Source organism: Taudactylus pleione, unplaced genomic scaffold (genome assembly GCF_031769625.1).
Source record: "Taudactylus pleione unplaced genomic scaffold, aTauple2 ptg000687l, whole genome shotgun sequence".
In the NCBI taxonomy this organism is placed as follows: Eukaryota; Metazoa; Chordata; class Amphibia; order Anura; family Myobatrachidae; genus Taudactylus; species Taudactylus pleione.
In genome coordinates this window covers 1230867-1253357 of record NW_028285089.1, presented here as the reverse complement: position 1 = coordinate 1253357, position 22491 = coordinate 1230867, and the positions used below count along the sequence as shown (strand labels likewise).

General features: G+C 45.2%; 1 protein-coding gene and 1 non-coding gene across 2 annotated transcripts in view; both read left to right on the top strand.

Annotated features, from left to right (window-relative positions):
* Positions 1–22491, top strand: part of NUP88 (nucleoporin 88) — a 37036-nt gene that overhangs the window by 2884 nt on the left and 11661 nt on the right. Inside the window, exons 2-10 of the mRNA XM_088456105.1 lie at positions 255–424; positions 2082–2207; positions 2719–2802; positions 3036–3206; positions 3363–3549; positions 5029–5176; positions 5708–5806; positions 5910–6000; positions 15541–15645. Coding sequence (XP_088312231.1) covers positions 255–424; positions 2082–2207; positions 2719–2802; positions 3036–3206; positions 3363–3549; positions 5029–5176; positions 5708–5806; positions 5910–6000; positions 15541–15645 — 1181 coding nt within the window. The remainder of the gene's footprint in view (positions 1–254; positions 425–2081; positions 2208–2718; positions 2803–3035; positions 3207–3362; positions 3550–5028; positions 5177–5707; positions 5807–5909; positions 6001–15540; positions 15646–22491) is intronic.
* On the top strand, positions 18399–18563 carry LOC148477824 (U1 spliceosomal RNA). Its single transcript, XR_015872470.1, has one exon. It is a non-coding gene; the product is annotated as a U1 spliceosomal RNA (small nuclear RNA).

Genomic DNA, 22491 nt, shown 5'->3' with positions numbered 1-22491 from the left:
ATCGGGTAACATATCGCCATGTGTGTAGACCCCTTAAAATATTACCTAACCTGCTGGAAATATTGTTGAGTATTACACACTGAATTCCATCCGGGCAGTGCCTACAATACATGTAATTTTCTTAATTTTATTATATTTCATGTTTCTGCATTTATTTTATTTTTTAGTAGTGATTGATAGAAATATATACAAATTTCTTTAACCAATTGTATTATATCACTCACTCGCTAAATAACCTGTTATTCATTTGCCAGAAACTCCTGTGCATTAACCCACCACTGTTTGATGTTACCCAAGTCCTGGTGAGCCCCACTCAGCATCACATTGCCCTGATTGGAAGCAAAGGCTTGATGGTCTTGGAGGTTCCTAAGCGCTGGGGGAAAAACTCTGAATTTGAAGGTGGTGAAAAGACTGTTAACTGCAGGTATTACCCAGTGATATATATGTATCTATTTTGTATCTAATCTCTCTAATGTAAATACAAGAGATATAAATCTCAGGACAGTTGATAGTTGTTCTACTATATACAGAAACTGATTTTACATTTCCTGTTTATATAAAAGTAGTATTCTAGTTTCAAGTTTTTGTTCTTTAGTGAGTTGTTCGCCTCTTGTAGCCTCCACAACGCACACACATACCTGATATCCCTAACTACACCACACTATTAAATTTATGCTTCCTCAATGCACACTATTCTGACTTATCCCTGGAAAATGGTATGTGTTCATCATCTTGATATTCAGAATGTTGACTACCAAAAGGTGGACAGCAGTATGTCAAACCTAGCATGCTAGTACAGAGACAGGGATGTAAAAGCAGCGTAACAGTCTTGGCTTACAACTTTAAACATGATGGTAAAGCATTATGTTTGAAATGGTGAAGCCAATACAGTAACAATGCTTTACATCACCGTACTAGCGTGTCTGGTTTGACGTAGTGCTCTCCCCCTTCTGCTTGTCGAGAATCCATACTGAATCCCTCGAAATCCTCAATGCCTTAATTTTGTGCTCAGGCAGGGTTGTCCTGTCTGCTCATACACATGGATCAGTAGTGGTTTTATTGACAAACCTCCTAGTATATCACTGTTTGGAAGCACCCTAACTCAATTGGCTCAGTGTTCTCCCCCGGCTTGATTTCTTGGGAGGTCTGCCCGGCAAAACTCCCCTGTGCCTTCTGGCACTGTGACTGTTTTGGACACATACATCACCGCTTTTATACTGTTTCGCCATGTTGTTCTTCTCTACGTTGACCTGTACATACCTGACGATGGTGCTGATATTCTAGAACACGTGGTCTAATATTAGTGTTCCCGCTAGGCTGCGGGAAGGGCAGGGCGCCTGGCATGGAGTTTGTCCTTGTGACACGCCTCCAATGTGTCACACTTGGGGGCGTGCCAAGCACTTACGGAGGTGATGGGCTTCCCCCAAACTCTCCCGTCACAGTGAATCGATGCCGTGCACGGCATCTATTCACCCGGCGGTGATCAGTCATCGCAAATTTTCCCACCCGCGGGCCACAGAATAGGTACAGAGCACGTTTTTTTTTTTTCAGCGGGCGCGCTAAAAGGGCAGGGCACATTTTGCCCTTTTAAAATCGATGAGGCCGTGCTCTCCGCTAAAACAGCCTAACGGGGACTCTAAAATACCTTGAAGCAGGTTTTATCTGTCTTCCCTCTCCATAAATACTCACTGCCTCTCTGAAGATAGACCAGCACAAGTTAAACTAAAATTTGAAGCAGAAGTGTCAATGGAAAAAGAAAACACTACATAGCTACAATCTTTGCCCAGTAGGGATGCACTATGCAGTGGCATATACAGCTTTTTGTACAGGAAGGAATTGTGGAGCATCCTATATAGTTTTGTATCTATAAAACAATCTAAAAGCAAACTCTTATAGTTTTTTTTACACAGCTCAAATTCAGTTTTGTAAGTAACAATTTATTATAGTATTGTATCAATGTATACAACCCAGATAAGCACTATTTCTGTTGTTTGCAAACCTATCAATAAAAATAGTTTAAAAATCAAACAAAAACAATTTATTATAAAACAAACTTGACTGATTTATTTTTCTCTATGCAGAACTATCCCTATCGCTGATAGACTGTTTACTAGCTCAACGTCTTTAGTTCTAAAGCAGGCAACCTGGTACCCAAGTGAGACACATGAACCGCATCTCATTATACTAACTTCTGATAACATGATCAGGTAAAATAATGCATCACTTCTTACGCTATTTTTTTGTCATATATCATGATATATTTTTCACACTTTGTATTAAATTATCACTATACTGCCATGAGTGTTACATTATAGCAGTGGTTCTCAAAGTCTGTCCTCGGGACCCCACACAGGTCACGTTTTCCAAGTCACCCAGCAGGTGCACAGGTGTATTCATTACTCACTGACACATTTTGAAAGATCCACAGGTGGAGCTAATTATTTCTCTTGTGATTCTATGAGGGGACCTGGAACACGTGCACTGTTTGGGGTCCTGAGGACAGAGTTTGAGAACCTGTGCATTATAGGATACAGTTATGGCATGTTATTTGTAACTAGAGTGGCAGTATTTAGTAAGTTAAGAATGAGTAATAATGAGGATGCTGTCCAGGAATATATTGCTATTTTCATATAAATAGACGTCTGTAACTTGCTGTCTGAATATTACAAGTGGTAACGTATTATTTTGTGCTTCTGTCCTTTATTTTGTTCCTTTTAGAATATATAGCTTACAGGATAATTTAGCACCAGAAAAAGTGATCCCACTTTCCAATGCAGAAGAGGAGACGCTACCACGCAGTGGGTAGGTATATGTCCATGTAGTTACTATAGAGGAGTCTGTTAAGGCTTTATAAATTATAATATGGAACACCTACTTTTAGTTTTTATTTAAGAATAATAAAAAAGAAAAAGATATATGGTACTAATTTTTGAATTCACATTTTAAAGGTTTTAATAAGTGTTGTTCTATTTTATTTTGTTCCCTGTGTTTTTTCTATGAGATTTGTAGTGTTAACTCATGTTTTGTGGCAACAGGCGATCTTACAAAGCCTCCCTCGGAGAGACTGCTGTTGCATGTGCTTTTGGTCCCCTAGTTGCATTTTCAAAGGGTCATGGCCTATACAGTAAAGAAGAGATGGCATATCCCCTCTACATACTGTATGAAAATGGAGAAACCTTCCTTATGTACATTAATCTACAGAGAAGGTGAGATGTGTTACTGTTATCTTCTGTCCTGGTTATCAGCAGCATGTTGTATTTCTGTAGATTTGTCTGTCCGTGTACTGAGATTGCTAGGCAACCATATTTCTCCTCGCTTATATATAGTTTGTATGTTAAATTATTTACGTTTTTCTCCCGCAGTTGCAACAATATTGGTAAGCTGTTGGGCCCACTTCCAATGCATCCTGCTGCAGAGGATAACTACGGCTACGATGCTTGTGCAGTGCTCTGCTTACCGTGTGTCCCCAACATCCTAGTCATCGCTACAGAAGCAGGGCTGTTATATCACTGTGTGGTGCTGGAGGGAGAAGACGATGATGAGCAGACGGTGAGTGAAGCATCTATATGGTTTGGGACACCATAAAGCGCTCTTTCCTTCACACCTATCAACAACTTCTTTCTCTTACATCATTTCTATATTGTATACTGGTTTTCTTGTTTTCTTTTTTGTTTTTTTTTCATGGGATATTTAATTACTTTAATGCTCTGTGGTAGCCGTTACAATGGGTTAGCTGCCTGGACGGGCTGGCTACCTGGGTATGGCCGTCTGCTAGTGAAAATTCATACGTCAAGAAAAGAAGTGAATCAAAGTCAGAAAAAAAGTTAATTAAAAAAGTTAAATAACTTTTATATCCGCTGTGTGCGTATCAATAATTTAAAGTAAAATCCTGTATTGGTAATATCATTAAAACCTGTTGCCATATTTGTACCCACAGCCAGTGACTGAAAAGTAGAAACGCCTGCTTTCACTAGTTCTTGTGAGAGCAATTACTATGTATGTTTCAAGGACAGACGATTATAGACTACAGAACTAATTTTTATAGTCTTGGAAAGGTCATGTCTCCTGCAAACCAGCTATTTCCATTTGGATAAATGAAGTATGCATACAGGCACACAAGAAATGTGGATATGAAGTGCCAGAAATATTTAGAGCCCACTCTACACAGTGGCTACATCTTGTGCATAAAAGGTCTTAAGCCTCTGACAGAGCTTTGAAAAGCAGCAGACTGAACATAGTCATTACTAGCTGGATATATTAGCCACCTAAATGGTTTGTGTTCTTATTGCCTTCCCTAATGTATTGCTTGGGTACATCACATTGTAAAGGCTGCCATTTAGTATGTAATTAAGAAATAACCAGATTATACTCACCTGTAAATCCTTTTCTTCTAAATACTCCATGGCAGCCAAGGCGTCTCTCCCTCCCCCTCTGTGTTCTTTCAGTGGTTTTATTTTATTTTTTAGCAATCTTTTATACCAATATACCAAGGAGGGTTTTTTCCAAGTACTTGTCTATCTAGAATGGAAATGACTTCTTGTAAAGACAGCAGTGGAACATTTTGCAGAAAAGGATTTTTTTGGTAACTGTAATCCACTCTGGATAATAAGAATAAATAAAGTCCTTTCCTACAGGCTTTAAAAGATTTGCTGCCTTTTTTAGTAATTGTTTTTGTTTTTCCCTGTTAACTTAATTCATGCATTTAAGAGAAGCAGAGAGCAATGCAAAGCATTCCAGTGTGATCAACGTTTCCTGGCAGATGGAGCACAAACATTACTACATCATAGCAGCTTATACATGTATGGATAGATCACTATGATATGGAGTTTGAAAGAAAATAGTGTAATCTTTAGGATTTAGTTCCGCGTTGACATTTCACATCAAATTAGTTACTTCTATAGTAACAGTATGCATCTTTATTGGATTTAAAAGTCTTCCCCTTCCAGGTAGAAGACGACAAGATACTTATCATTGCTTTGATAACCTGATTTTCTCTAGCTTTATAATCTGTATTATTGTCCTCTGTAGTCGAACAAGTCTTGGAACCCCAGTTCTGACCTGATCCCGTCACTGTATGTCTTTGAGTGTGTTGAGTTGGAGCTGGCACTGAAATTAACAGAAGAAGAGGAGGAACCATTGGAGGCTGACTTCTCATGTCCTATTAAACTTCACAGAGGTAATACTTTTTTTAAAATCTTTATGGTCTCCATTAAGTCTAGTGTTCATTCTTGCACCCTTTATCTGTTAGAACCCGTGCAGTTCCTCTTTTCTGCTTGAGGTATGCTCTGGTGCTTCTAGTACACTCAGGTGAGGTAACAAAATGCTGAGGTACAAACCAGAGTGTGCGAGAAGCACCAGAACAGAGCGCAACACCCCAGATAGGAAAGAGGAACTGCATGGGTTGTGACAGGGGCAGGGTTCTAAAAAGAGCACTGGAGTCTGTATAGCATGAACACTTTCTAAATAAATCGTAGGTTTAGAAAGGCCCAGAGACTTGATGTCACTGTTGGGTTTAAAAGCCTTGGCAAGCGGATTAGGGACTGTAAGTGTAATTTTATTTTTCCCTATACCTATTCTATAATGTGTTGCTACTTTATAAATGTTAGTATTAGTTTTCAAGTGGCTTTATCTAAACTCTGCCACTTATATTTTATTTGTATTTCAAAATTCCAAACCCTGTTGCTAATGTTTCTGATTTTAATACTAGACCCAATATGTCAATCAAGATACCATTGCACTCATCTGGCTGGTGTTCACAGTGTAGGCCTTACCTGGCTTGGCAAGCTGGAGAAGTTTCTCAGTGCAGGTTTGTTTTTGTTCTTAAATGATGACACTCTGCCACCAATGTAGTCTCGTGTTGTTGGAGCCTGCTTGTGTTAGTGTTCTAAATGGCAAATGATTATTTTCAGGTGAGGAAGATAAAGACAGTCTGCAAGAATTGGGAGCAGAACAAAAGTGCCTTGTGGAGCATGTCCTTTGTACTAAGCCTTTACCATGCAGGTAATTGCACACACCTCTTAAAATGAATTTATTTATGTGCCCAGATGCCATTTGAAACCCCCTCCCTCCACACACCTTCTTACCATTTTGTGTCTGCAAGACAAATGTTAGATGGTTATTTGTAAAGTTGTATTTTTTTTTTTTTTTAAGCCTTACAATTCTTGTATGAGTTGAAAGGTAATTTGCACAGAAAATTGTAACCATAGTGAGTCTCTGATGGTATGGGGCAGATTCAGGAAATGGATGAATTCTGTAATTTCTCTCTTCATTCATTGGAGACACTGAAATGCTGTGTCCGACACAGGTGAGGTGGCTGAAGGTTCTGACTCTGAGCTTTTCTTGTGTTCTGATGAGGATTTGTCTAGAAAATGGGGAGTGGATAATCTAGCGCATACTGTCAGGCAGACACTAGAAATAATGGGCAGCAATAAATCTGAGATTATGGACCCTTTTTAAGTGGATAAAAAACCAAGCTGCCGCTTTCCTATCTTCTGTTCATTTGGAGGACCTGCTTGCTGATGGATTGTCTATGCCGGTTTGAGATTTTCAGGTATCACACATATTGCAATTACTGTATCCTCTACAGTATATGGCGAAATTTAAATCCCTGCCTAAGGTAGATGCTCACATAGCTTGCATCTCTAAGACCACACTATTATTTTCCAAAACATCTTTTTCTACTTCAGGGTCCATAGGGTATCCACAGGATACCTTGGGGTATAGGTGTGACGTCAGTCATCGGGCACCATAGAGTTAAACTTTCAGCCTCCCAGGATGCACTAGGGTCCCCCTCCTATACCCCGCCCCCGAGCCAAGGCACCTCAGTTTAGTTTGGTGCCCGGCCGGAGTCGGGTGCACCTGTTGGAGTGGGGGCTAGAAGAGCCCCTGAAGCATTTTCTACATGCAGCTGTGGCTGCACATCTGGAAGTACAGCATGGACAGTCAGTCCTGACGTCCATGCTGTCTTCCCTACACCCCCACCGGTACCAGAACGCCGGTACCGATCCGGGGATGCTGGTGAGCATCTGGGGTCACAGCTAGTGGTGACCCCCGATGTTCCGGGCCATGGCCGGATTCAAGGGGGACAGCAGGTAAGCAGCGGGGTCCCGCGGTGGGTCCCCGCTGTCACATGGTCCAGAGTCCCCAGGCAGGGGGCTCCCTGGGGACTGGCTGCAGCGTGGAGCCAGGTATTGAACCTGCTCTTCCACTACCCCCTGGGACAGCGGACCGCAGCAGAGCGGTAGCGCTGCGGCGTCCCGGGGGTTAAATGCATGCCAGGGGAGCGCGCCTTTCCTGTCTCACAGCCGGCGCTTCCCCCGCTGCACACAGCCCTCTCTGCACACTGCCGACTGGTCCTGTAGCAGCGCTCCTCCCCCAGGCCAGCCTCCTCTCTGCTCCTCGGCGGCCATCTTTCCAACGCATGGTGAACGCTGCTGGACGCGCTGGACGGAAGCATCGTGGTCTGGGTCCCCCCACATACCTCTCCTCCGATTTGGGTCAGGTCTGTGTATGCTGCGCTGTATCCTACCAGGCCCTGTGTCTGCGTAGTTGAGTGATCAGCGCTGTTAGTGCAGGAATTGATTTTTCTTTGCATTGTATGTGACTGTGCTAGCGCTGCTGCCTGTAACTTTTCTCTAACTGTCAGCTTTATTGTCCCTGTTCTTTCTGCTAAGCCCTTGCGGTGCTGCAGGGTGGTCTCTCGCCTATTTAATATATAATTGGTGAGAGGGGTCACATACTTGGTGCCATCATGTCTGAAAGTGATTTTCCTCTCTGGCTACAGTGTGCTACGTGTAAAGTACCGTTAGCGGAGGGGGAGGGGGAGGGTAGCGCGGAGGGCCTCTGCCGGCAGTGTTTGTCTATGGCGCGGCCTATTACGGTTACAGCACCGGTACAGGAGCCGCCCTGGGCTTGTTTCGCTCAGGCGCTTACAACCTTAGTGGGCCAGTTAGCTCCGCAACCCGCGTTTCCGCCGATGGGTTTGTCCCAGCGGTCAGTGGTGTCGTCACCCATGCAGGGTTTCCCACGACAATTGGTGGTACCCCACAGTGTCCCTATTTCCCCGCTCCCGGTTTCTCAGGAGCCGGCGTGGGTTAACTTCCTGACGAGTTCGGTACAGCACTTGTCAGATGTGTTGCAAGGGGAGTCTGTGATGCGGCCACATAAACGGCCGGTGGCGTCTCTGTCGGCTCCTTTTGAGGATGACGAGGGGACGTCTGATGATGGGGAGATTCTGGATTCTTACGATAAGGAACCTCTCCATACTAAGGACGCTGACGCTAAGTCCAAAGTATATATTCCTGGACTTATTCGGGCAGTCCGCACAGCCTTGGTGATTGAGGACGAAGTTCCCCCAGCGGCTAAATCCAAGTATGCCTTTTTTAAAGATGTGAAGGGCGATGCCACAGTATTTCCTCTTTCGGGTCAGTAAGTGGACCATTTAGAGGAGGCGTGGAAACAGCCTGGCAAAAGATACCAGCCGCAGAGGCGCCTGGCAGTGGCTTATCCGTTCGTGGATAATTATTTTGCAAAGTGGGAATCCCCTCCACAGGTGGATTCTCACGTGACCCGTCTTGTCCGTAGTGCCACATTGCCGATGCCATCCATGTCCTCCCTTAAGGATGCTACGGATCGCAAGGTGGAGATCTGCCTGAAGTCCGCTTATTCCCTTGCGGGGGGGGGGCAGCACGGCCGGCTATGGCCTTTTGCTGGGTTGCCAGAGCGATGGAGCGCTGGGCGGATTCATTAGAGGCGTCTTTTGATTCCGACTGTCCGGCCGAACAGGCGGAGTTGATTGGTAATATCCGTGATTCGGCCACTTATATCAACGAGGCGGCCTTAGACATTAGTGGTGTCTAGAATTTCTTCAGCAGCGGTGGCTGCTCGTCGCACCTTGTGACTGCGATCCTGGAAGGCGGACGCAGATTCCAAGAAGGGTTTGGAGGCGTTGCCATTTACCGGAGAAGTTCTCTTCGGTCCGGATCTGGACAAGATTGTGGCCACGCTGGCGGCAGCCAAATCGGCTTGTCTCCCGTCGACCGCTGCTCCTTCTGGTTCTGGACCATCGTCCTTTCGGTCTTATAGGGCCCAGGGCAGGCCCAAACCACAGTCTTTTCCTCGACAGGCTGGCCCTAAGAAATCGGCCAAGCCCCGGAAGCAGGCATGGAGTACCAGACGTCCGGCCCCTAAGCCAGATGACAAGCCTGCGGCCTGACGGTCCGGGCCTCCCTTTGGGGGATCCCAAAGTGGGAGGCCGCCTGCTGCAGTTCGCCCAGTGTTGGTCGGTCACTACGTCAGACACTTGGGTTCTCGAGGTGGTCTCCCACGGGTACGCCCTCTCTTTCCGGCACAGACCCCCGGCTCGATTCTTCACCACGGGTCTACCATCAGACCGGAACAAGGCTACGGAGCTGCGGAAGGTATTGCACACTATGCTCCAGGCTGGAGTTATAGTGCCTGTTCCATTCTCCCAGAGGGGCCAGGGTTTCTATTCAAATCTAATTTTGGTACAGAAACCCAATGGGTCATATCGTTCGATTCTCAACCTCAAAGCACTCAACAAGTCTTTGCGGGTACCGAAGTTTCGGATGGAGACCCTACGGTCCATCATTCTGGCGCTGGAACCTGGGGACTACATGGTGTCATTGGACATACAGTACGCTTACCTGCATGTCCCTATTCTTTTGCGCCATCAACAGTTCCTCAGGTTTGCAATCCGCAGCGACCACTTCCAGTTTCGGGCGTTACCTTTTGGCCTGGCGACAGCACCACGTGTGTTCACCAAGGTGATGGCGGTCATGGCGGCTTCTCTGCGGCTGCAGGGAGTCCGTATGTTGCCGTATTTGGACGACCTTTTATTGGTGGCAGGATCTCCAGAGCTCCTTCTACGCCACTTGGACCTGACCATTGCGCTACTGCAACGGCACGGCTGGCTAATCAACTGGCAGAAGTCCACTCTAATCCCGTCTCGGCGGATTCTGCACCTCGGAGCCTTATTGGACTCGGAACAGCAAAGGATCTTCGTGACGGGGGAAAAGATCTCTGCTTCACAGTCGAGGTGCGCAGTTGTCTGCACAGCCGCCGGGTGTCTCTACACTCGGCGATGAGGTTACTGGGCTCCATGGTGTCGGTGTTCGACATGGTGGAATATGCCCAGTTTCACTCCAGACCTCTGCAGCACCTGATCCTGTCCAAGTGGAACGGGCTGCCTCAGTCTCTAAAGTCCCAGACGATTGTGTTCACCCCGGAGGTTCGCCTGTCCCTTGCCTGGTGGTTACAGACGACCCATCTCAGCAAGGGACGTCCGTTCTGGGTTCCAAATTGGGTCCTGTTGACAACGGACGCCAGTCTTCGGGGCTGGGGAGCAGTTTCGGGTCCACACTTGTTCCAGGGCAGGTGGACGCCGACAGAAGCGGAGCTTCCAATCAATATCTTGGAACTCCGTGCGGTCTTCAATGCTCTCCAGCAGGCACATCGTGTTCTCCAGGGTCGTCCGGTACAGGTCCAGTCGGACAACGCTACCACCGTGGCCTACATAAACAGGCAAGGAGGAACCCGAAGTCGGGCGGCTCTCGTGGAGGTCTCTCGGATCCTGGTATGGGCGGAGCGCAATCTTCCGGCCATATCAGCGGTCTTCATCCCGGGAGTGCTAAATCGGGAGGCGGACTTTCTAAGTCGCCAGGACGTTCATCCGGGGGAATGGTCCCTGCACCCGGACGTTTTTCAACTGCTGGTGGACAGATGGGGTCTTCCAGAGATCGACCTCATGGCGTCCCGGCACAACAACAAGTTGCCGGTGTACGGGTCTCGCACAAGAAACGAAGGGGCGTCTCTGGTGGATGCTCTGTCCGTCCGGTGGACGTTCCGGTTCGCATACTTGTTCCCTCCGGTCTCCCTTCTTCCACGGGTAATCCGGAAATTCAAACAGGAAGGAGGGACGCTCCTGTTGATGGCTCACGCGTGGCCCATACGGCACTGGTTCTCAGACCTTCAGGGTCTGTCCGTGGACAGTCCTCTGCGGTTGCCGCTACGACCGGACCTTCTGTCGCAGGGTCCTTGTCTTCACCCGGACCTGACTCGGCTGTCTTTGACGGCGTGGCTGTTGAGACAGCCATGCTGAGGTCCAGGGGGTTTTCCAGTTCTGTAGTGCGTACCATGTTACGAGCTCGGAAACCGTCTGCCACGAGGATATACCATCGCTTGTGGCATACGTTCTTCCAGTGGTGTCGACCGAGAGGTTATGCACCGCGGGAGTTTCGTCTGTCTCGGATACTCGCCTTCCTACAAGCGGGACTAGATCATGGGCTTCGCCTTGCTTCTTTGAAGGTACAGGTTTCGGCCCTGTCTGGTTTCACCGTAGGATTGCTACAATCCCGGATGTGCGCACCTTTATGCAAGGTGTTCTCCGCATTCAGCCGCCCTTTGTTCCACCTGTGGCGCCTTGGGATTTGGCTGTGGTCCTGAGGGCTCTCCAGGGACCGCCGTTTGAACCACTGGGCTCAGTGGATCTTAAATGGCTAACAGCTAAGACTGTTTTCCTTCTGGCTATTGCTTCGGCCAGACGTGTTTCTGATTTAGGGGCTCTTTCTTGTAGACCCCCTTTCTTGGTTTTTCATGGGAACAGGGCAGTGCTCCGCACTCCGCCCGAGTTTCTTCCCAAAGTTGTTTCCCAGTTTCATGTTAACGAGGAAATCGTTGTTCCGGCCTTTAACTCACCTGGTCTTTCCGTGGGTGAGGCCTCTTTGGATGTTGTGCGGGCCTTATGGACTTATGTTGACCGCACTTCTTCGTTTAGGAAGTCGGACGCCTTGTTTGTCCTCTATGGCTTCCGTAAAAAGGGTTGGCCTGCCTCAAAGCAAACTTTGGCAGCCTGGATCCGTATGGCTATTTCTGAAGCTTATCTTCATGAAGGCCTGCCGGTTCCTCCTTCTGTGAAGGCTCATTCCACTAGGTCTGTGGGTCCTTCGTGGGCAGCTCGACGTGGTGCCTCTGCAGTCCAGATCTGCAAGGCTGCTACGTGGTCCTCTGTCCATACCTTCGTGAGGTATTACAGGTTTGACACCTTCACCTCTCAGGATGCTTCCTTCAGGCGGCGGATTCTCCTTCCTGCACAGGAGCGTCCCCACCCTTAAAGGATACTGCTTTGGGACATCCCCAAGGTATCCTGTGGATACCCTATGGACCCTGAAGTAGAAAATATGAGATATGGTAAGAACTTACCCTTGTTATCTCAATTTCTACGAAGTCCGTAGGGTTCCACAGGACTCTCGCCCTGTCGCACCTGTGCTGCAGATGGGCTTTGCTCTGGTCACCGGTTTTTCCGTCTCCCTCTGGTGAGAATGTGATTCTTGTGTGTGTCCAGATCTTTTTTCTCTCTCTTCCTTCTCCTCCTCCGGCCTATGGCTTGGTAACTAACTGAGGTGCCTTGGCTCGGGGGCGGGGTATAGGAGGGGGACCCTAGTGCATCCTGGGAGGCTGAAAGCTTAACTCTATGGTGCCCGATGACTGACGTCACACCTATACCCCAAGGTATCCTGTGGAACCCTATGGACTTCGTAGAAATAGAGATAACAAGGGTAAGTTCTTACCATATCTCATATTATTTGCAGCATCAGTTCAAAAAGACCTAAATAATGCATAGACGAGAAAAAATAACAGTACAGGCATCCTACCATCACATCATACATATATATCAGGGCAAAACTTTGTGGAAAATTGTAGTGCCATCACAGTGGCAATAAGAGTGTGAAATTGGCACAATAAACAAAAAGTATATAAACAAATGTGCAAGACAATATTGCAAGATAAACATAAAATAATGATAGTTATATATAAATAGAAAATAAAGGCCACAATGGCATGTGCAGGATATCCCAAGAGGACAAGAGGGACAGCGTTATCAGGAGTAGGATATCAAATCATCCTGGTGAAGCAACCTAGTCTCAAACCACATTGTGGAATAAAAACACTTAGAAATTTGGTTCTTGATATGAAGTGACAATATATCAATAGAGCTTCCCCATGTGTCAATCAGTAGCTGTACACACGTTTCCTTTTGGAGAGACGCCTCCACCCATTCCATCAAAAGATGTAGGACCGTTTGTTCTAAATAAAGGCATTGTAGGTTGGGAAACATGTATCCACATATGTAACCTCATCCAGTAGGGGGACACTAGAGTTACACTCTAGACAGGTGATGAGTGGAGCAGAAGTCCGAATTTAGCCCACTCCGGGGTAAGGGTAATGGGCTCCAAACCATTCAGAATTTCTTAGTAAAGGCAATGAAACAAATCCGCCATAGGGGCTGCACATTTAGGGCAACTGTGATCATCTGTCAATCCAATATGGAAACATCTCTTAGGAGAAAAAAATGAAGTCTTATGAAATATATTATAAAACACTTCCTTATAGGTTTTTACAGGGATAACATGGAAGGACTCTGCAAAAGATTGCAGTAAAGTATCAATCATTAAATGAGGAAAATTATCCTTCAATGTCATAATGCCCGTGGAAGTTCTTGAATGGTCTAGTGGAGAATGCAATAAATTATAGTGCGTAATATTAGCCATCAGCATTGGTAGTTGTAATATCTTGTCTAGGGAGTTGGACAAATCCACTGGTATTAACTGACGAGCAGTTGAGCTAGCATAGTATTGAGCCTTAAAGAGCGCTAAATTATGTTGGTGGATTGATCCATATAAAGAACTACCTTGTGTGAAAGAAAGCGATCTGCGTGGACCTGTCCAAGAGATGCCCAACCGTTTATATGTCCACATGCCGACGAATAAAAGGGTCAGCCGCCAAGTCTGGATTCCCTAGCAAGGGCACAAACTGAAATATGAGCCATATCTTTCTGGTGGACATGAGTAAAGGGTTAAGCACAGTAGGGGTAAGTTCTGCACCATGCAAATGCAAAAATGCTAACTGATGGGTTTCTGCCAAGAAGCCCTGTTCCGTGGACGTGTCTGTATAAACATGAGAATTTTGAATTCTGTTCCTAAGATGTTGAAGGCGTGCCATCTGATTGTGCCACACCACACTGGGAAAATGAATGACGCCATGGACCTTATGTTGCTGAAGTATTTTCAACTATTTTATGCTTTATTTAAAATACTTTTTCTAGCTCCTAGTCAAAATCCGTATCTATAATGTAACAAATATTGTGATTACTTTTTAAATGAAATGTCTGCCCACCATTTTTAAACCTAAATGTCATTGCAGAATAGGATTTTATTTATGGTGCCTTCTACTTAGAACAAGAAGATTTTGAAATCTGCTAGTAAGATGAGTGGTGGCGTAATTGTGATTTTATTAGAGGAATGATGTGCTTTCATGCCCTCGTCACCGATCAGTCTGCCTTATTATATAGCACACCACTTGTAACTTAATATATCTTCTGAGAAAGAGATGGCTGCACTGATTATACCTTTTATGTGTTATTAATGTGACTTTCTTCCTTAATTTGCACCAAAAAGCACATTGTTTAAGACAGAATATATATGTGTCCACATACATCCTACTTTCTTGCGCGTAAAACAGCCCCTCTAGTCTGGCCGTGGCGTGACTCTGTAGTGCTGAGCGTCTTTTCGTGCAACTTTTTACCTCCAAATGTCTTATTAGCAAAGTGTGTTGTATCTGCATGCAAAATACTATGTTAGTGTCACAGCCGCAGACACTGTAACGTAGCATTACGCATGCAGATACACCCGCAGTTGCACACAGAATCTAGGCATGTCACATATAATTTAAAGCATCAGAAGCTGCTTGTGTGCCCTATAACCATTGCTTTGAAGGTAAAAAGTTGCATGAAAATGCGCTCGGCGCTACCAAGTCACGCTACATTGTGGTGCGACTAGAAGGGCTGTATATAAATAATATTGCTATTGTAAGCTATTGTCCTGGATATATATATATTTCAGTGCGCTTCACTAAAATGAATACCAAATGTCCTTGAGGAAAGAGATGTTCTGTTTCAAACAAATGATTGCGTACTAGTCACTTAGAATACCTCCTATATAGTGGAATAAGGAAAGATCCCAAAAATGATATGGATCGGCGTCTTCCCCAAAAAACCCGAATCCAGCCGGGGGGTAAACACTATAAACGTAACACAGAGACAGGGGGCGCCACATAGTGCTTTAAAAGTATAACCATTTTTATTGCAATCTTCCCAATAACCAATTAAGCGTACCAGCAAGGGCAGTCTTACACCACAGCAAGTGTATACAGCATATAACGAAGGAACAAGGCAATCACCGGCAGCTGACCTGGACGTCTCCAAGTGGCTCTCCGGGAGCTTGCTTCCGACCACAATCTCAAATGAAAACCACGCCCCTACTGATTTCGTCACTTGGACTTCGTCAGGAGTATATAAAAAAATATAAAAAATGGTGTCTGGTGTGTTTTAAGACATGAGGCCTAATGTGTGTTGAAAAATGATAAGCTCAGCACTAACGCCAAATGTGCGTTGACCTTTATACTGTTCAGAACAATTCTCTTCATTGCTTTATTGTTAATAATGTGTTTCTTTTGTTTCCCAAGTCTTCCTGCACCCATTCAAGGATTTTGGATTATTTCGGATATTTCTCTAGGGACGACGATGATATGCATTACGAGTATCTATGAATGCATCACTAGACCATTGTTGTATGTAAACATTATCTGTTACTAATACTTTGAAGTGATTGAAATAATAGACTTAGCGTTCTTGTCAATCATTTTCTCATTAAGGTTGGCACATGCCTGCAATTACGCCGACTGTTGCAGTCTTTGTAGCTAGAAAAAAGCATAATGGCCAGTGACCAATTGGCTGATTTTAGTGCATGAGGGAAAATGCTGTCAGCAGATGACCACTGTTGGTGTGTATTTGGTTTATCTTCTGACAGGCCCTACTGCAAGCCGGAAATTTATTTAGCTGCTTGCAGAAGAGCCAAGTGGATGGGCCTTGTCCGATTTAAACACCCATGCTTGTGACCAAATTGTAAAGTGATCTTTCCATGCAGAACTTGTGCCTGCATGATATCCTCTTTCAACTTCGGCTTAATAAGCAGAGAACACATTTACTGACAAACACAAGTACAGGTTGAGTCTCCCATATCCAAAATACTTGGGACCAGGGGTATTTGGGCTAACTGAATATTTTGCATTTTGGAATATTTGCATATCATAATGAAATATCTTGGGAATAAGACCCGAATATACATACAGAATGCATTTATGTGTTATATACACCTTATACACACAGCCTGCAGGTAATTTCTCCTTCATCCACTAGGGGACACTGGAGTTCAAGACAGTGGGGTATAGACGGTGGTAGAGTAGAGCCTGGCACTTTAAATAATTCAGAAGTGTGACTGGCTCCTCCCCCTCTATGCCCCATCAGCCCCAGTTTTAGAAATGTGCCCGAGAAGAGCCGGTCACATAGGGCTGAGCTCCAGCCCACACTTAGTAATTTTACTTTTATTTTAACTTTATTTATTTTCATAGCTTCAACAAGCATTGAGGACAGGCTGACAGAGTGCTGCGTCTGTCAGCCTGCTACATGGAGGCATCAGGAGGACCCGCCACCACTAATAAAGAGTGCGTGTCCGGGTCCCAGGCACCCTGGCAGTAGCTCAGGGAGGGACACGCCACAGCTTAATATAGAAGCTGTGTCCGTGCTTCCCTATGCCTAGCCGCAGTCCTGATGCCAGCAGCTGGTAAGTATAGCTCTGTTCCCCTGACTAGCGGGGGACTGAGTTAGATCTGCGGCCCCTCCGCCCCCTCCCAGGCTCATACAGTCCTGGATTCCTGTTATAACGCCGCTAGCGTTATTACAAGGGGCGGAGCTACCGCGCATATAGCGCGGATACCCATCAAGGGAGACTGTTCAGACAGTCTGTAATTACATAGGTGCGCTGTGCACTGCCCTGCTACGAGCTGCTGGCGCATCTCTTAACATCCCTGCACTGCTGAGTCAGCGCTGGCTCACTTAAAAGAGTCTGACAGCGCTGTGTGACTGCTGCCGATGTGATCTCCTCCTCCCTCTGCTCTATGCCATAGTGGTGAGCAGCAGGGGTTAGTTTATTGCCGGTTAAGACCGGATGCAGTTAGCGCCGGGGCTCTACTCCCGGCAGTGAGGGGGCGTGGCTTAGGTCCGGCAGCCGTTACTGCTCCCGGGTAGCAGGCACCGCATATTTTTTCTAGCCTCTCAGTTGGCGCGCACTACAGCGCAGGCATATGCAGAGACTGTCACTGTACAGAATACAGGCAGTCTGTAACTTTGCAGAGGCAGCTGTTTGCAGTGCAGGGAGAGGGTAGAAGTTTGTGCCTGAAGACGCTGCACTCACTGTACCGCTGCTGGAGTTAGTTCCAAGCACATTTGTCTACCTATGACATAATGCAATATGGGTAGCTTTGTATACATGCCTACATGAGTTAAGTGTATGTATGAGTATATATGTGTATATATATGGGGCTTTCCTGCTTATATATACTGTCTGTTAAAACCAGTTTTGTTCTATTGATGTTTCCAATGATAAAGCGCGGCGGAATACGCTGCGATATATAAGAACTGTTAATAAATATATAGATGAAGAGGACCTATGTGTATAGTCTCCCCTGTGCATAGCTGTAGAATCTAGATAGAACCTAGTTTGGTCTCTATTATAGTACAATGCTGAGGCATACTGAGCTGATTACAAATTATGCACGCAGTGTAGCAGTCTTCCTGCTTACTTAGTCACGCAGCGGAATGGTCCATATAGAACTTGGCTCATCTCTGTAGTTCCTATATGGTGGTCAGATTCCAGCAATGAACTTGTTAGTACTTTATCTAGCAGTAATGTACTTCTATTCTGTAGGGGAGAGCACTTCAAAACTGTCGACCCCACAACTATCCTAACTGCTGCTCTACGTCATTGTGATGTCACTGTGTAGAGATAGTTGCGACTATTTTACAATTGTCTATCTCAAGATGGCTGCTGGAGTCTGTTTGATTAGGAAATTAATCAGTACTCACTAATGTCAGATGTTATTGAAGCAGTACCTCTACATATCATGGGACCCGCCGCCACTATTATAGAGTGAGTGTCTGGACCCCTGACACTAGCTCAGGGAGGAACATGCCGCAGCCTAATACAGAGGCTGTGTCCATGTCACTTTGCCCTCCGCATGACAAATATGCCTGTATACGTTAAATATAATGCAGTATACTTCATTGATCTGAGGTTGTCCTTTTGATCCCCACTTTGAAAAGGTGGGTTCAACTGGAGCTCAAATGGCTCACCTGATAAGGCAAGGGCAGAAGGCTCCCAGGATCTATACCAGTCTGGGACAGCGCGCTGCTAAAATATCAGGCCTACAGAGGATGGACACACGGCACATCAGCAGTCTCCCTGCGTGGAGGTAAGCCACAGTTCATACTTACCTGGCAGGGGAGATACCATGATTACAAAGGTGATTCTCCCAGGGCGAGGCGCATCCATTGCACTCTGGGTGTGCTGACCCCCGATGATTTCTCAAAATGCGGAAATCTCGACTGCATAATTTGTGGAAGTGGGGGACTGCGTTCACGCTTTCTCCTGGATAAATTATCGTTACCTGTGACCTTGTATGAGGGTACATGTATGTATGTATGTATGTATGTATATATATATATATATATATATATGTATATATATATGTATATATATATGTATGTATGTATCGCTTCTTATCCTTGCCATAAAGGCAGGGGTAGGATTTGTTCTTATCAGTTTTATATCTGATACCTTGCATATTTTAAAAAGAAAGATACTGCAATTGGAGGCTGGACTCTCCGGCTGCGGTGGGTTGGTACAACAACTTCTATTTACACCTACTATGTATGAATGTATTTGTTATATGTGTGGGTATGCCTATGCTTCCGCAATCATTAGGTTACCTCTAATTCCACAGATGGGAAGCCAGCTGGGATTACCAGAAGCTGTAGGCTATAATATATTATATTGGCTCTATAGACTAGAGTCATGTTCTGCAGTTTACATTGTGATAGTCACAATTCCCTAAGGCATGGCTTCTAATATGGACCATATACTTGTCTGGGAGCCTTCTGGTAGTCCACACATGTATATAAGATAGGCACTTACACCCTTCTGGGTTTACAGTTTTGTTCCTGTCAGTTTATATCTACGGCGCCCCCTTTTCGGGGGAGTTATTATTATTACAATGTATGTGTATATAGGTGTATGTATATATACTCGCTTTGACAAAGGGGCACGTATCCCCCGAAACGTCGGCCTGTTTGTTTCAACATAGTTTAGATATACCTTTTTGATCACTATTTAAGTCTCGGAGTGCCGCTATTTGTGGTTCCTACTATGTATATATTTATATATTATATAGAGCATAATGATCTCCTGGTGCAGGAGTCTGACAAGTATACTTACTATGTTGACTTCTCATGCAACTATTTGTCTAAGTGTACGTGTGTATGTATACCAATATATTCATGTTCCTCGTATGACTACTTCCTAATAATTGGGAAACACCTGGTTTTTTTTATAGCCCTAACTGGGGTTTTCTTTGCAGATGTATCCCTTCTTACTTGGGATAATTATTGCATTCTATGTCTATGTACAGGTACCTTTCTCTGTATAGGTTCCTGTACTCCATATTATTGTTTAGTCGCATATCTCAATAAAATGAGGCTATAAAGTGGCCCCTGGGTACATTCCTATCAGTACATAAAAATCCAGATTCTATTCCATCCTCAGGGCTTACTTGGTTAAATGACAACAGACCACACTTCTGCTCCTGTGCCTGAAGGTCTAGGGCCACCCGCCGAATAGGCAGGGTCAGGCCTGGCTTGATTAGATTGGTGGGTATCCAGTAAATCATGGGCCCTGCGGTTCAAGTTTAATCCCTCATTGTGAACACTATGATTGTCAAGGGTCACTGGTGGGATCCATCATCAAATATGTAATATTGCTATGTGTATCTTGACTAGTACAGGGTCTTATTTAATTCTTTCACTATCCCGCCTCTTGACTAATACGCACTTAACCATTATAAGTGTTAATGTACTAATACTTACTCTAGCAGACCGTGCTTGGGGTATATGTATAATCTATATAAGGATACACATCCCTAATGGAACAAGCTCAGGTATAGAGTCCTGTAGTACGACCTTCTTGTTACCACTAACATTTTGCTAGTTTTCTACAGTCTCTCCTACGGCAACATCGCCAGACTGAAGACTGTGCTATGGAGCATTGGTTTTTAGCCCACTGAAGCTACTCTCTATTCCCGATGTGACGGGTTGCTGTGAGATGGAGAAGGTCAGTGACATTCTACAGAGTTTCTAGAGGGCTTCTGATTGCTCACAGGTAAGCGGTACCCCACTATTGCCTTGTAAGATGCTCCGATTTCATGCAACCTGACACGACATAGCCGTTATTCTCCCTTATGCATCCTAGCTGCAGACTTAGTAGCCATCCACTCTTTTTAGCAGTAGGCTCTACACTTTAGAGCTTTCCTGGCGTGCATAGCAAGTCACTTTATTCTTCTGTTGGGGTTATAATGGACTGTGACTGTAGCGCCTTGGGGGTTATGCACTTCTTTATATTAAAGCGTGACAGTCATTATGTTCCACGCAGGGGGCCTGGTTGGTTTTCCTGTTCAGTACTGTGAATATTTTCATCACACTGACAGGTACCTGATGGGTACCTCTATGGTTGTCCTAGTTCTGTAGCCTTGCTGTATGGTTGCTTCCCTATATTGGTAGCTCTCACTGGGTGACTGTTGCATCCGTGCTCTTTAACTGCTAGGGTAACTGGGTTGTTTTTATACTATGTTCAGGACAGCAGTTGATACTGCCTACGCACTTCCATCATGTTGGATGTTGTTTGGAGTTTGTTGCTGTGGGTTTCTTTTCAGGTCGGCACAGTGGCTTGGGCTGTAAGGTCTCCACCTGGGATGCCCCATACACTAATTCGAGACCCACCACAGGCAGTAGTAACCACTCAATAGGCAGACAACTGATGGGCTGCCAGACATTCTGCCAGTGGTCTGGTATGGGGATTTACAGCTGCAAGGTTTCAGTTGCTGTTTTTCCCTCTGTTTCTGAGTTGATTGTACTGCTGTCTGATGCTCTGAAAGGAATTGTGGTCTCGATTCTTTCAGAGCTGCCTCTGCCTCATTGGGATCTCTATCCTTATTGGAGACTTCTATGGTTTCACTCTGGTTGCCAACCTTGTAGTAGTTGGACCTCAAGAATGGTCCAGGGCGACTGTTCGGTCTTGTCTTTTGCTCCCTGTATACTCTTGTTAGGAGTCTGTGGACAGGATCAACTCTGTATCTGTAGATTGGTATTGTTATATGTATAACTATATGAGTTATGTCCAGCAGTGCTGGGATTCTGCTGTCTCCAAATTATACAGCTTCTCATGTTCAACTCTGTTCGTGCTTGGTCTGTTTCGGCTGAGCTTACGGTGTTCAGCTTTCATCTGCGGTTGTTCTCTTGCTAGCAGTATTCCATTCGATTTACGCTGTAAGGTGTGGATTTTCTATGGCTGTTTAGCAAGGAGCCTTGATTGTCTCCTCTGCTCTACAACACTTGATCTTCAGCTCTTGCCTTTCCATTAGGCCTACGGTTCTTGGTGATCCCGGTTTTCGGTTTTGCCAAGGGTTCGGCAAGTTCTCCGCGCTTCCCACCCGGGAGGTTGGCTTTGGGACGTCCCCACTGTCTTGAACTCCAGTGTCCCCTAGTGGATGAAGGAGAAAACAGGATTTTGGTACTTACCGATAAATCCCTTTCTCCGATTCCACAGGGGACACTGGACGCCCGCCCAGCGCTGCGTACCTGCCATTTTGTTTGGTTTCTTATAAGGTTGTGTGACTGCATGTGTTCCCTGCAGTTTGTTCCTCTGTTCTCCCTCATTCGGTCTTGTTCCGTTCTGTGGTCTCCTCCTTCTCCTCGTTTTCCTATGGTCCTCCGTCTCCTCTCGGGCTCAGTTCTTAAACTGGGGCTGATGGGGCATAGAGGGGGAGGAGCCAGTCACACTTCTGAATTATTTAAAGTGCCAGGCTCTACTCTACCACCGTCTATACCCCACTGTCTTGAACTCCAGTGTCCCCTGTGGAATCGGAGAAAGGGATTTATCGGTAAGTACCAAAATCCTGTTTTTATACAATATTTTCAATAATTTTGTGGCTCAAGCAAAGTTTGTGTACAGAAATGAAATTCATTTGTTTCATATACACCTTATACACATAGAGTGAAGGTAATTTTATACAATATTTTTAATAATTTGCACCTCAGACAAAGTTTGTGTACATTGAACCATCAAAAATCAAAGGTTTCATTATTCAAGTCATGCCAAAATTATTCCGTATTTCGGAATATTTGGATATGGGAGACTCAACCTGTAGTAGAGTCTGGAACCAAGAAAAAAGTTCATAAACTGTATATTATATTCTATTTGTGTGGGCAAAACTTTACAATCTATCAATTTCTACTCTCTTGTTGCAACT